This window comes from Muscardinus avellanarius (assembly GCF_963383645.1).
Source record: "Muscardinus avellanarius genome assembly, chromosome: 15".
Classification (NCBI taxonomy): Eukaryota; Metazoa; Chordata; class Mammalia; order Rodentia; family Gliridae; genus Muscardinus; species Muscardinus avellanarius.
The window spans coordinates 32,478,734-32,494,232 of record NC_137801.1 but is presented as its reverse complement, the minus strand read 5'-3'; the positions used below and the strand labels follow the sequence as shown (position 1 = coordinate 32,494,232).

The window sequence follows — 15,499 nt, the reverse complement described above, 5'->3', positions numbered from 1 at the left end:
CACTATGTGGTCCTTTGTGACTGGCTCCTTTAACTGAATATTTTCAAGGTTTATCAGTGTTGTATTATGTATCTGTACTTCATTTTTTTTATTAACAAATATATTGCACATACATGTTGCATGGAAAAAGCACATTTGTGTTTCTAGTCATCAGTTAATGGACATTTAGGTTGTTTCCACCTTGAAGCTTTTAGGAAAAATGCTGTTGTGAGCACGGATGATCCAGTGTTTGCATGGACACAGTCTTCTCTGAGGTAGCTTATGGGATCTATCGAATGTCCTGCAGAGGTAAGGTGGTGAGGGATCTCTGATTGGCAATGGGGAGAAATACAAAATATAATATGTGGAGAAGGCACAATCTTAAAAAAATATAAATAGGTATATTTGTTCATATTTTTTTCTATAATTTCTAAGATTTGGTTGTGGATAAAGGGTGAAATGTGGATGTATATCGAGACATGTCTTCAAAATTTGAAGTTCCAAGAGAACAGGGACACAGAATTGCTTTCTAAGGACTGAATATACTAACTAGAGAACCAAATCTGTGTGTAAGGGTTCCACAGGGACCCTGCTGTACTCTGTCCCTGAAATACTCCTCTTCTGAGGCTGGTTAACCATCATCCTGAAGGAGTTAAAACGTGGAATGCCCATAGTCTGGGGTTCCTGCATGCTCTGCCATTAGGCTGGGTTGGCATCTGGATTCCATAATTTTCATTGGCCTTGGACAAATGACTTATTTATGCCTCATTTCTTCATCCTTAGATTAAGTAAGTAAATGACTTAATCATGCAAGCACTTAGGCTAGTGTCTAACTCTGTAGACATTCACTACTGTTATCTTGTAGCCCAAGCTCAGGTATAGCAGCCTCTCTGAAAGACTTCTCTTTAGCCCCAGACTCTTCTTGAAGTCTCTATAGTACTCTATTAAAACAAGGCTTTTGTGTCAGATTCCCTATCCACCCACCTCCTACAGGACTAGGATCACGGATTGGTCAATTTTTTCTCACAGTATTGTCCAGTTCAGTTTTTAATGCTGATAGGAACTGATTAACCAATGAATGAATGACACTTGGAAAGTCATCGCTAAATATCTATCAGCACGCTCGTAATCCCCTGCTTGGGAGGCTGGGACAGGAGGACCGCACAGGTTGGAAGCCAGCCTCAGCTACTTAGGCTCTCAGCAACTTAGTGAGACCCTGTTTCCAAATAAAATATAAAATAGGTCTGGGAGTATAGCCCGGAGGTAGGAAGTCTCTGGGTTCCACCCCCAGTACCACCAATAAATAAATAAATAAATAAATAAATAAATAAATAAATAAATAAAATGGAATATAAAATAGGTCTGGGAGTATAGTCCAGAGATAGAAAGCCCCTGGGTTTCACCCCCCAGTACCACCAAAAACAACAACAAAAAACACTAAATGTAATCACACAAGAAACAGAACTATTTCCAGTCGCCACATTCTGAACTTTCGAAGACTACTGAAGCTAAAGGGAACCTCAGCGCTCCATACCGTCCGGAACCATAAAGGAAGGTTGGCACTTGCCTAAGGTGTCACAAAAACGCATCACCGGCAGAATCGATGGGCGCTCCACCCATCCCGCTCCGGGGGGGAGGTTTGTTACACAGAAGTTACAGGGGCCGAGCTCCCGCAGGCGCAAGTTCTACTTAAAGGCGCCCATGCCGGCGTGGTGGTGCACACCTGTAATCCCAGTAGTCCGGAGGCTAAGACAGAGAATCACGAGTTTGAGACTACCCTCAGTAACTTACTAAGACTTCCGGCAACTTAGACACTCTACTTCAAAAAAAAGAAAAGAAAAAAAGAAAGAAAGAAAAGAAAAGATCTTCAGGTATAGCCGGGAGGTAGAATGCCCCTGGGTTAAATCCCCAGTCACACACACACACACACACACACACACACACACACACACACACATTGAAGGAGCCCATCCCCGCCGAGGCCTGAAGAGAACAGCACTCACTCGATGGAGAGATGTCGGAGAAACTTTGCTGGCTCTGCGAATCCCCCGGGGCCGCCAGCTCTGCGATCCGCAGGACCTCGGCTCCCGCGAGCTCAACTCCGAGTGCGACTCGTTGCTGGGCGACCGGGCAACCTCTCACCCGGAAGCTAATGTGCGAGCGGCCAATCAAAAGGCGCCGTGCCCTGCCCTGCGCCGGGCCGCCGCGGAGCCGCTCCAGGTGAGGTCGGCGAGCGCCGCCGAGCCGGGTCCCAACCCCGAGCCGGACCCTGCCCCGAGCCCGGCCCCTGCGCGCCGCCCCCGACCGCCGCCCGGGCCTCGCCGCGAGCCGGGTACGCCTCCCCTTCCCCGACCCGGGGTGTGGGCGTGTGCGCGGCCGTGCCCGCGCCCTCCCGCTCCGGGAGTGGTCAGCATCGGAGGGTCATGCCAGGTGTGCCCCAGCCTGGTGTGAATCTGGTCCAGCAGGATCCCCGGACCTGCGACCCGGCCAGGCGGTCTGCAGCCGAGCTTATCCGCGCTCGCGCTGGAGGCGGGAGAGCGGAATCAGCCCGGGTGGAGTGAAGGGGCTTAAGGCTCCGTTTCCTGTCTGTCTCCATTTGGAACCGAGTGGCCTTTGGGGAGGGGGTTGGAACGGAGAAAGGTGCCATGTCCAGGCAGCTGCATGGAGCTAGATGATGCGTTGTGATCAGAGATTTGCCTGCGAGGGGAGTGGAATGTGCTCAGTTTTCAGTGCCCAGCTCGGGCATGCTGTGTGAGCCAAACTTAGGTGGGAAACAAAGGATAGATACCCTTACAGGCAAACTTAGGTCCCTGTGTGCACAGTGAAGAACGATGGAATCTTTCCGGGATGTATGGAATACAGTAGTGTGGCCTGTATCCGTGTGAATGATACAACAGATTGCCTACTGCCTGGAAAGCGTCTGGCTGTAGTTGGATACAACTACAGCCAGCAAGTCTTCATTCAAAATTTTGTGTGCAAATCTCACATCACACTGCAAAAGTAGCATGTTCTGGTTTGGTGTGAGACAGGTTGTTTTAAATCAGTACAGTATCTTGGTCCCCCTCCCCCTTAACCTTTCGATCACCAGTTAAGCTTTTTTTTTTTTTTTTTTTTTCCGTGGGGCTGGGGATTGAACCCAGGGGTACTCTACCTCTGAGGTACATCTCCAGTCCAATCTTTTTTTATTCTTTTTTTTGAAACAAGGTCTCACTAAATTGCCGAGGGCCTCAATAAGTACCTGAGGCTGGCCTGTCTCAGCCTCCCAAGTACTGGGATTATTAAGCAGGTGTCACCACACCGTTTTACCAATTAAGTTGCTGTTTTTTTTTCTTTTTTTCTTTTTTGCGGTAATGGGGATGAAACCCAGGGACATTCTACCTCCGAGATACACCCCCAGCCCCGTTTTTATTTTTTATTTTGAAACAGGGTCTCATTGAGTTGCAAAGGGCTTCACTAAGTAGCTGAGGCTGTCTGCTAACCATGATCTTCCTGTTTCAGCCTCCAGAATGCTGGGATTACAAGCGTACACCACCACACCGGACACCAATTAAGCTTTTAACCCTATGTGTGTGTGTTGGGTGTGTGTGTGTGTGTTTTACTGGAGGTGGAACCCAGGGGCCTTCTACCTCCGGGTTACACCCTCAGCCCCATTTATTATTATTTTTTATTTGAAAACAGGGTCTCGCTAAATTGCTGAAAACCTCACTTAGTAAGCTGAGACTGACTTTGAACCTGGACTCCTGTTTCAGCCTTCTAAATACTGGGATTACAGATGTGCACTACCATTCCTGGCTCCCCCCCCCTTTTTATTTAAATATTTGCATATGTACTTCTGTTTTTATAGAAGAATTAATAATTTAATCTTTCTTATGATGTTCTTTTCTAGAGAGGACCCATACTCAGAAAATTTGTAACGATTGGACCTTAAAATTTAGATTAAAAGGGTGTGTTAATCATGTTTTTTATTTTCTATATTTATGATGTTTTGACACACTGAGGTCCTACCTGACCAGGGAGAAAACTACCCCTCCCAGGGCTGGGTAGTAAAGTATATAACTGTGAACATGCCTTTCATATGCAAAACAACCAATCCAGAGATCGAACTTCCAAACCTAACTCTCAGAGTCAATATTGCCTCTGCCGTAAATCAATCTAGGGCCAGGTACGAGACAACTAGGGGCAGTTCTGGTGCCTTCAGTGCCTACCTGGAATTATTCACAGTAACTGGTCCTAAACTGTTTGCTCTGCTTGGCCTTCCCTTCAGAAACCTCAAGGTTCCTAAATTTAGTTGCAATCACTAGAGGATGGAGGAAGAATTAATGGAAGTTAATCATTACCAAAAAGACTATTTATGTTGAAAGCTTGACTTAAATCCCATCACAGCCAGCCACTATGCCTGTTTATGTATAAACTTTTGGATTGCTAACCCCATACACACAAACACCGGTAATCAGCCCTTCTTCCTCCTCCTCCTCCTCCTCCTCCTCCTCCTCTTCCTCCTCTTCCTCCTCCTCCTCCTCCTCCTCTTGTACTGGGGATGGGACCCAGAAGCATTGTACCTCTGAGTGACACCCCCAGCCCTATTTTTATTCTTTATTTTTGAAACAGAGTCTCACTGAGTTGGAAGAGACCTCACTAAGTAGCTGAGGTTGTCCACGAACCCAGATCCTCCTGTATCAGCCTCCCAAGTGCTGGGATTACAAGCGTGGGCCACCACACCCCATTCAGCCCTTCTTATCTATAGCCAGTGTGGGTTCAATATAAATAACTTATGCCTTCTTTGCTTCTGAGGTCCCTCTTTGATATTTGTTTTGATGCATAGACGGCTCCTCTCCGTGGGCTTATTCGTTGGCTTTCTCCTGCAGTCTGGTTAACTTCAGTCTAAACTGTATTTCCATTAAGTCTTTTAATCTTCCTTTCATTATAACCTCACTGCTCTTGAAAGCACCTTTTAGGTTTGTACCTCTTCATTCTTCATTGCAAATAGAGTCAGTTACTTTGGAAAGAAATTAGGATCAATCTGTCCCATGACCTAGGTCTCCTCATTAGGCAAAATCTCTGAACCAGGGCTGTGGTCCTGATAGAGAATATGTAAACTTCTTTTTTATTTATCAGATCTTATAGTAAATACATGCGATCATCTCAAATAGAGGCTTTTTATTGTTTCTGGGGATTAAACCAGAGGGCTTCTAACACACCCCCAGACCTTTTTATTTTGAAAGAGAGTCTCACTGAGTTGCTGAAGCTGGCCTTGAACCTGTGATCGTCCTGTCTCGGCCCCCCAAGTACTGGGATTACAGGCATGTGGTACTGTGCCTAGTTTCAACTAAAGTTTTATAACCTCTATACTAGATCTAACATATGGATGTGTGTTTTGAAACTTCTCTGATACACATCCTTGATTAAGAAATCGGCATCAACTCAGTGAGACCCTGTTTCAAAAGTAAAGAAAAAAATAGGGCTGGGGTTGTCACTTGGAGGTAGAATGCCCCTGAGTTCCATCCCCAGTACTGCAAAAAAAGAAGAAGAAAGAAAGAAAGAGAAGGAAGGAAGGAGGAAAAAGAAAAAAGAAATCTGCATCAGAGGAACTTACTAAATATTAATCCTAAGAGACATGTTATAATTTGGGGGAGAAGCAGTTTATACACACCTTCCTTAACCTGGCCCTTTTTCTTTGTTTCTTTAGACTCTACCTATAACGTTGACAAATAAACAATTTTTATACTTTTCTAACACTGTCTATATTTCTCTCTCTTTCAGGTGAAAATGAGTTCTTCAGTAAGAAAGAAGGGCAAGCCAGGCAAAGGAGGTGGAAAAGGGTCTGCTAGAGGAGGACGAGGAAGCAGGAGTCACGCTAATAAATCTCATGGGGGCGGCGGCGGCGGCGGCGGCGGTGGCAGTGGTGGTGGTGGTGGCAACAGAAAGGCCTCCAGTAGGATTTGGGATGATGGAGATGATTTTTGTATCTCCAGTGAATCCAGGCGCTCATCCAGGTCATTGTGCTCTTTGAACATTCATATGTGGAAACAGTATCAATTCCTACTGTTCCTAGGGAGGATCAAGACTGGGGTGGGGGAGGTTAAGTAATGCTTGTCAGGTTAATTGTTCTTATTTTAAGACCTGACAGTCTCCTTCTTAGTAATCTTTTCTAAAGGCATGATGATAAATCACAGCTTGTTTGAATTTTTTTCTTCTTTTTTATACTTTTATTTGGTGCATTGTAATTAAACATCATTTTTGGGTAAAATAATAGAAAAATACATGCACTTAACTCTCAGAGCACTTCTTTCTGGGTCTCACCCCCCCGATTGTTTTTATTTAATTTTTCTTTTCCTTTTTCCTTATTTTTTTCTTTTCTTTTCTTTATTTATTTTTGCAGAACTGGGGATTGAACTCAGGGGCATTCTGCCTCCCAGCTACACCCCCAACCCTGTTTTTTATTCTTCGTTTTGAAACAGGGACTCACTAAGTAGCTGAGGCTGGCCATGAACCTGTGATCCTCCTGTCTCAGCCTCCCAAGTACTGGGATTACAAATGTGTGCCGACATGCCTGGCTTTATTTTTATTTTGGGGGGTAGTGTGTGTAAATGGAAATCTAAAGTCAACTTTACTCACACATGATGCTGTGAGTTGAGTGAAATACTGCTGTTGAACCCAGTGTACTAGGAAAGTAAATCCTGGAAAAGATAAAGGTGATAAAAATTATCTTAAGTATTCTGTAGGCATCATAAGTTGATCTAAAGCTCAAACAGCCCCAAATGCAACCTGATTGTACCCTGTCTTTCTAGTTGATGAGTTATATATTTTCTAGCCAGTTTGGCCAGGGCCTGGTAATGTTTCATATGTTAACCAGTAACAGATGTCATATCCAGGCTTATCTCATATTCTTTTTTTTCTTTTTTTCTTTTTCGGCACTAGAGATTGAACCCATGGCCTGGCATATGCTAGGCAAAACCTCTATCACTGAACTGCACCCTCAGCCCTTTTGTTTTAAGACAGGATCTTGCTATATTGCTCAGGCTGGCCTTGCGTTTGTCATCCTCCTGCCTCAGCCTCCTGAGTAGCGGAGATTGTAGTGTGGCCACTATAACCTGCTCGTATTCAACATTTGACCAATGATTGGACTTTAGAAACTTGTAGTTTTGAGTATTTCATGAAAGTAAAGATTTCACTAACTGGGTATGGTGGTGCAGGCTTATAATCCTAGTACTTGAGAGGCTAAGACAGGAGGATCACAGGTTCGCAGCCAGTCTCAGCTACTTAGGCCCTCTATAACTTAGTGAGATCCTGTTTCAAAATAAAGAATAAATTCGGGCATGTTGGCACACGCTTGTAATATTAGCACTGTGAAGGCTGAGACCAGAGGATTGAGGTTCACGGGCAGCTTTAGCTACTTAGTGAGGCCCTCTGCAACTTAGTGAGACCCTGTTTCAAAATAAAGAATTAAAAATGAGGCAGGGGGTGTAGCTCAGAGGTCAAATGCCCCTGGGTTCCATCCCCAGGCCTGCAAAAATAAAATAAAATAAAATAAAAAATTGGGCTGGGGGTGTAGCTCTGAGGTAAAATGACCCTGAGTTCAATCCCCAATACCAAAGGAAAAAAAAGGTTTTACTACTAGTGTGTTTTGTTTTATTTTGTTTTTTGTTCTTTTCTTGTATTGGGGACTGAACCCAGGGGCGTTCTACCTCAGAGCTACACCCCCAGCCTTGTTTATTATTCTTTATTTTGAAACAGAGTCTCACTAAGTTGCAGAGGACTTCACAAAGTAGCTGAGGCTGGCCATGAACCTGTGATCCTCCTGTCTCAGCCTCCCAAGTACTGGGACTACAAACGTGTACTACTGAGCCAACTCACTAGTGTGTTTTATCTAGTGTAAATATAAAATTTTTATTATTTATTTTTTATACCTTTTTTTGTGGTACTGGGGAGAGAACCCAGGGGGCCTTCTACCCTCAGGCTATACTCCCAGACCTATTTTATATTTTATGTGGAAACAGGGTCTCACTAAGCTGCTGAGAGCCTCACTAAGTAGCTGAAGCTGGCTTTGAACCTGCGCAATCCTCCTGTTTCATCCTCCCAAGAGCTGGGATTACAAGTGTGCACCACTACACCCAGCCTAAAATTTGTATTCTTTCAAAGTGCACTTTAAGTTGTTTATGGGATTTTTGGAGATAAAGATATTTCTTTAAGTTTTATATATAAACACATACATACATTCATGGGAATGTCTTACCTAAATATTAGTTAGAAAGGATTATAAATGAGAGCTAACATTTAGCTAAGAGCCAGGTGTGATGGCTTTTAATCCCAGTACTTGAGACGCTGAGATAGGAGGATCACAGGCTCACCACCAGCCTCAGCTCCTTAGAGAGGCCCTCTGCAACTTAGTGAGACCCTGTTTCAAACTGGAGAATAGAAAATAGGGCTGGGGGTCTAGTTTGGAGGTTAGAATGCCACTGGGTTCACTGGGCTCAGTCCCCAGTACTGCAAAACAAAAAACTGTATACTAAGAAAAACCTAAAAAGAGAAATAGCATTTAGGTAGTTTAACCTTACCACTGAATGAATGTGGACTCTGCAGTAAGGAAAATAGGAAGAGAAGAAATGTCATTTTCTCAGTCAGACTCAATTTCCAAGCACTTTAGGAAGTTTAAGCCTCTCGCTGCACTGAGTATGTGATTTTAGGGTTTAAATATATACTCTTTAGCCAGGCATAATAGTACAAACCTGTAATCTCACTACTTTGGAATTCTGAGACGGGAGGATCACAGGTTCAAGGCCAGTCTTAGCAACTTAGAAAGACCCTAAGCAACTTCATGTGTCTTTGTTTCAAAATAAAAAATAAAACAGGGCTGGGGGGTGTCACAGAGGTCAGAGGTAGAATGCCCCTGGGTTCAATCACCAATACCACTAACAAACAAACAATAATAATATATGTGTGTGTGTGTGTGTGCATATACATATATTTTTTCATACTTGGTCCCTAAAGTACCCCAAATACTTCACCTGGTATCCAACTGGAAAATTAATGTTTTTCTATTCTCAAATAAAAATAATAAAAATTATCATTTAATACATATGTCTCATACATATGCCTCATATTACATATGTCTCATATTAGATGTCATTATATATGTCTCAAACTTCTTGACACCATTTTATTTTAAGGAACTTTAATCTTTTTTTTTTTTTCTTGGATAGTGGAGATTGAAGCCCAGGGCATTCTACCTTTGAGCTATACCCCCAGCCCTTTGCCTTAAATGTTCATTCATTCAGCAAATATTTACTGAATACATATGCACCAGGAACTGTTTTTAAAGAATTACAGCAATGAGGGAAATATTGTAGTTATACTCATAGTTATGTTTGAAGTTGAAAGAGCACAGATACATATATCAGTGCTATGGGAAGGATAAAGAAGGAAGCTGGGCGTGGTGGCTCATGCTTGTAATCCCGAGTACTTGGGAGGCTGAGACAGGAGGATCGTGGTTCATAGCCAGCCTCAGCTACTTAGTGAGGCCCTCCACAACTTAGTGAGACCCTGTTTCAAAATAAAGAATAAAAGAATTGGGCTGGGAGTGTAGCTCGGAGGTAGAATACCTCTGGGTTCAATCCCCAGAACCACACACACAAAAAAATAAATTAAAATAGGGCTGGGGGTATAGCTCAGAGATAGAATGCCCTTGGGTTCAGTCCCTGATGCCACATACACAAAAAAAGAAAGGAGGATAAATTTTTTATAAATATAAAGTGCCAGAATAGGGTGCTATAACGTGTAAAAGGCCTTTCTGAAAGATTTCATTTGAGTAAGGACAAGAAGGAAGCGCAGGAGTAAGCCATGAAGCTGTGAGGGAAAACATTCAAAGCAGAGGGAACAGCAAGTAGGAAATGGGGTAGGGAGCCAGGCCTGGTGACGCACGCTTGTAATCCCTGCATTCGGGAGTCTGAGACCAGAGGATCGCGGTTTGCAGACAGCCTCAGCTACTTAGTGAGGCCCTCTGCAACTCAGTGAGACCCGGTTTCAAAATAAAGAATAAAAAAATAGGTCAGGGAGCCGGGCGTGGTCGCGCACGCTTGTAATCCCTGCGCTTGGGAGGCAGAGACAGGAGGATCGCGCAGGTTCGAAGCCAGCCTCAGCTACTTAGTGAGGCTCTCAGCAACTTAGTGAGACCCTGTTTCCTCATAAAATATAAAATAGGTCTGGGAGTATAGCCCGGAGGTAGAAAGCCTCTGAGTTCCACCCCCAGTACCACCAAAAATAAAAATAAAAAAAAAATAAAAATAGGTCAGGGAGTATAGCTCGGAGGTCAAATGCCCCTGGGTTCCATCTCCAGACCTGCAAAGAAAAAAGAAAAAAAAAATGGAGCATGGGTATGGCTCAGTGTTAGAATGCTCCTGGGTTCAATCTCCAGTACCACATATACACACACACACAAATCATCCTTTGGTAACAGGAAGGCAAATTGAGGGTATGCAGATAAGTGAGGAATGAGATAGGATCCTGTGAAACTTCTTCCGTCCCCTTTCTTTACTATCAGACAAATCCAAATTATAAGAATTTCTACAAAACAGCTGACCTGAGCTATTAGAAAAGTCAGAGTTGGGCGTGGTGGCGCACGCTTGTAATCCCCGCGCTTGGGAAGCAGAGACAGGAGGATCGCGCAGGTTCGAAGCCAGCCGGGCTGGCTTAAGAGACCCTGTTTCCAAAATAAAGTATAAAAATGGGTCTGGGAGTGTAGCCTGGAGGTAGAAGGGTTTCCAGGAACCCCAGTACCACCAAAAAAAAAAAAAAAAAAAAAAATTCATTGTCAGGAATAAGAACTGTTCTAAATTGAAGGAGTTTGAAAAATAATTAAATTTTTTGATTGCTTACTCAGTGAAAAAGTATAAAGGACATGATGGAGGAAATTAGGAAACTGAATCTAGGAATTTGAATATAGGCTGCTGTATATTAGATAATGTTACTGTATTTGAAAATGATGATGATATTATGTTTAGGAATGTAATTGGGTTCTTAAAAATACATGTGAAGTACTTAAGGGTGGATATGATGTCTGCAGCTGACATTTCAGCTGGTTCATCACAGTATGTACAAATATATATATATAGCTAGAGGAAGACATATGTAGGCCTACAGAGAGGAAGAGAAGTGCATGCATGTATGTAGATACATATACATGTATGACAAAAGGCAGTTGGTGAATCCAGGTTAAAGGTACTCTTCTGTATGTTTAAAGTTTTTTAAAAGCCAGGTATAGTGGTGCACTCCTGTAATCCCAGTACTTAGGAGGCTGAGACTAGAAAATTGCAGGTTCAAGGCCAAACTCAGTAACCTAGTGAGACCCTATTTCAAATATAAAATAAAATAGGGCTGGAGTATAGCTCAGAACCTGGGTTTAATACCCAGTACCACAAAAATAATAAAATTAAGGTTTTTAAAACAAAAAGTTGGGAAAATGATGGATTTAGAGTCATACTCTTTTTTAGAAGTTGCCACCATGTGGTTAAAAACTAGAATCATATTTCCTTTTTCATTATGTGCAAGAGTAAATGTGTTGTTCTTTTAAAGTCTCAGTAATATGTTGGATTTTAACTACAGTTTCTTCCATTTCCTAGGTTCATGAATTTTTTTTTTTTTTTTTTTTTAATGGTTCTAGGGCTAGAACCCAGGGACATTGTACCTCCAAGCTACACCTCCATCCTTATTGTTTAGAGTGCCTCACTAAGTAGCTGAAGCTGTCCTTGTTCATCCTCCTGTTTGTAATCTCTGGGATTATAAGTGTGAGGCACCACACCTGGCTTCATGAAAATTTATAGTGAAACGTACCAAAGGAAAAAAAATAATGAATAAAACTAAACTTTAGAATGAATATATTTTATGGTACTGGGGAGTGGATCCCAGGGGCTTTTCTACCTCTGGGCCATACTCCCAGACCTATTTTATATTTTATTTGGAAACAGGGTCTCAGTAAGTTGCTGAGAGCTTCACTAAGCCTGACTAAGTAGCTAAGGCTGGTTTCGAACCGGTGCGATCCTCCTGTCTCAGCCTCCCAAGTGCTGGGATTACAAGTGTGCACCAACACGCCCAGCCATAGAATATATTGTTTTAAATATTAGAGTTTCAGCTGGGTGTGGTAGTATATGCCTGTAATCCCTGTATTTGGGAGGCTGAGACCATAGGTCTGCAAGTTTGAAGACAGCCTGAGCAAGTAGTGAGAATCTCATCAACCTAAGATCCTGTTTCCAAATAAAATCGGGCTGGGGGGTATAGGTCAAAAGCATGCCTCTGGGTTTAATCCCCACCATCCCCCATACAGGCACACAAAAAAAATCAGTTTCTTAAAAACTAAATTCCAAAAATGAAAGGTTGGTGAAGTAAATTCAATAGTCTATACCTACATGTAACCATTTAAAATTTTGTTAGGGCTGGATGTGGTTGCAATGCCTATATATCCCAGTACTTGGAAGGCTAAGACAGGAAGATTATAGGTTGGAGACCAGCCTCAGCAACTTGGCAAGACACTAAACAACCTAGTGAGACCCATTTCAAAAACAAAAGGTAAACAGGGGCTGAGGGAGGTGTTGCTTGAGAGTAGAATGCCCCTGGGTTCAGTGCCCAGGAGCACAAAATATACAATGATTTTAGGGTCCAAGTGTTTAACTCTGGGGTAGAGCACTTGTCTAACATGTGCCAGGCCCTGGGGTCAATCCCCAGCAGCACAGAGGTGGGGGGAGTAACAAAATAAAATTATATTTTAGGAGGATATTTCATTTTAGGGAAATGTGAGTACTATTTTCATAAGTAAATAAAGCAAATTTTAAAGTTACATATACTATAAGCCGGGCATGGTAGCACATGCTTGTAATCCCAATACTTGGGAAGCTGAGACAGAAGGATGGTTCGAAGCCAGCCTGAGCTACTTAGTGAGGCCCTCAGCAACTTAGTGAGACCCTGTTTCCAAATAAAATATAAAATAGGTCTGGGAGTACAGCCTGGAGGTAGAAAGCCCCTGGGCTCATTTTTATAATGAAGAAGCAATGATAATTTGTATATTTCAAAAACAAGGCCTAATTGTAGGTTTGAGGCTAGCCTCCGCAACTTAGTGAGACCCTCAACAAGAACCTATTTCCAAATAAAAAAATAAAATATGGCGGGGGTATAACTCAGTGGTAGAACATCACTTGGTATCCTAGTACCAATACCAGAAAAACAAAACAAAAAAAAATAGGGCATTATATTTATGGGTAGGATGAGACTCGATTTTTTTTTTCTTTTTGGATACCTAATGTAGAATGAAATAAATACTTTTGTTTTTAGATTCTTTCTTTGGAAAACCCTGTAATGTAGAGATATTCATCGTTAGCATTGCTTTTTCCAGAGAATGCTTGAGGTAGTGAAGCCAGATTGAGAATCTGATCCTCCCCCACCTCTAGCAGCTCAACTATAAAGTCTAGTTGTCATTTTTTGTAAAATACTTGGTAATTCAGTTGGTGTTATGAATACTTGGGGACTCTGAGGAGAGTATAAAAGTTCTGATCACAGTGCAATCCCAGTATTTGGAAGGCTGAAACCGGAGGATCACAAGTTTGAGGACAGCCTCAGCAATACAGCAAGATTCAACAACTAGACAAGACCCTGTTTCAAAACAAAACAAAACAAAACCAAAAGGCTGGGGGTAGATGCCCCTGGGTTCAGTCCCCAGTACAAAAATAAAAAAGTTTTGATCACAAGAAAGTATATAATTAAATCTCCTGTCCTTTGCAGACCTAGCAACAGTGGCACAAGCAAGGGAGAGGCACGCCCCAAATGGAAGCCCAAAGCCAAAGTGCCCCTTCAGACTCTGCACATGACCTCGGAGAATCAAGAGAAAGTCAGAGCTCTTCTGCGAGACCTGCAAGAACAAGATGCGGATTCTGTATCTGAGTAAATTATTTTCTTTGAGTAAATTATTATATTAAGGAAGACGGTATTGGCAGTCTGTGCATCTTTGGAATGCTGTATCAATACTGATCCTGTTGTGGCCATGTAAATAATCGAAAGTGAGCCAAGAAAAATACAGGAATAACTATTCTGCCACAGTTTTGGAGTGAATTTGTTTCGCACCATCCGTGAGCAGTAATACTGATTGCCTTTTTTAGTTTATTTATTCCCAGGACAGTGCTAATAGGGGCTCAGTCAGTGTTTTCTACATGATCGTCCAAATAAATCCGTGTAATGAACAAGCAGAAGTATTGTTAGAGAAGCAAATATTGTGTCGGTTAGATGAAGATCACCCCCCTCATGACCATCCGCCTAAGTGAAACACAGTTTACTCAAGTCTTAATCATTTCCCTTCCACCTCTTCACTGCATTTGGGCTCTTTTACAATTTCAGTGGGAAAAGTTCATTCTTCCCATTTGCCAGAATTAATTAGTGGTCAGTCGTGGACAGATCAATTTCTATCCTACCTACAAATCTTTTACCTCAGATTTAGGAAAGAGGATGATGCAATAAAGAAAAAGAATAGGGACAGTATTTATAGATGAGAAGAGAGAGGAGAGCCAAGCTGTTTGTGGTTAAAGACACAGGCTCTCTAGGCATGGTAGTGCATGCCTGTAATCCCAGTACTGGGTGCCAGCCTCAGCAACTTAGACTGTTTGAAAATAAAAAAGGGATGCAGGTATAGCTCAGAAATAGAATACGCCTAGGTTCAATCCCTAGTGTACCAAAAAAATATAAAAGAACACAAGTTGTAGGTCAGACTGCCCTTGGTAAATTCTCTAGTTATACCTGGGTAGTTACTAACCCTCCCTTAAGTTTAGTTGATCATCTAATGGGCAGCCCAGTAGTATCCAGCAGGATCACTGGGAAGAGGAAAAGAGTAAGTACATATAAAGTGCTTAACACAATGTCTGCCATTTGATGAATACCTGATAAATTTTAATTGCCAATCCTGGCAATTAAACTAACAGTCCAATAAAACATTGAATCAGCAACTGAGTCACCAGAATCCTATGTCCTTGGCTCCTTGAATTAAACTCTTAGACCCTTGCTAAGTTAAATTAATATTTCGTGCATGATACTGTTATCTTTGCTAGGAGAGGCATTTCTGGGGAGGAGGAAGATGATGAGCCCGACTGTTGTGAAGATGAGCAGTACTGGCCACCTGGACAAGAACCGTCCCTTGTTCCTGACTTTGAGCCTCTGGAATATGCTGGCTCAGGCCCAGGGGAGCCTCATGTTCCAGAATTTGCAGTCTCACCATTTGCAGCGCAGAAGCTTTCCAGGTTATTGCTTTTTGTTTTTTATGAGAGTTGGGGGATAATTCAGGTCATCTTAAATGTTATAACCCTAACTACCCTTCCTCGTGCATTTTCCTGTTGTGTGGGTTCTAGCAGAGCCTGATATGCCTAATATTCTCTCAGGATGGGGGCTGGGCATGGTGGCATATGCCTGTAATCCCAGGATTTAGGAGGCTAAAACAGGAAGATTGCAAGTTCAAGACCAGCCTCATCAACCTAGCAAAACCCTGTTTCAAAAC

At 42.5% G+C, this 15,499-nt stretch overlaps 1 protein-coding gene across 3 annotated transcripts in view; it reads left to right on the top strand.

Moving 5' to 3' along the window:
• Positions 1-5,745: 5,745 nt before the first annotated feature.
• DHX57 (DExH-box helicase 57) overlaps positions 5,746-15,499 on the top strand; it is a gene marked incomplete at both ends in the record, with an annotated part of 59,560 nt that continues 49,806 nt past the window's right edge. For 2 of the 3 annotated variants that reach the window (XM_080710983.1, XM_080710982.1), the window contains 2 exons: positions 5,746-5,972; positions 15,057-15,245. In XM_080710983.1, the coding sequence (XP_080567109.1) occupies positions 5,746-5,972; positions 15,057-15,245 (416 nt within the window). Of the gene's footprint in view, positions 5,979-13,749; positions 13,903-15,056; positions 15,246-15,499 lie in introns of all 3 variants that reach the window. The other variant, XM_080710981.1, reaches the window with a different exon arrangement.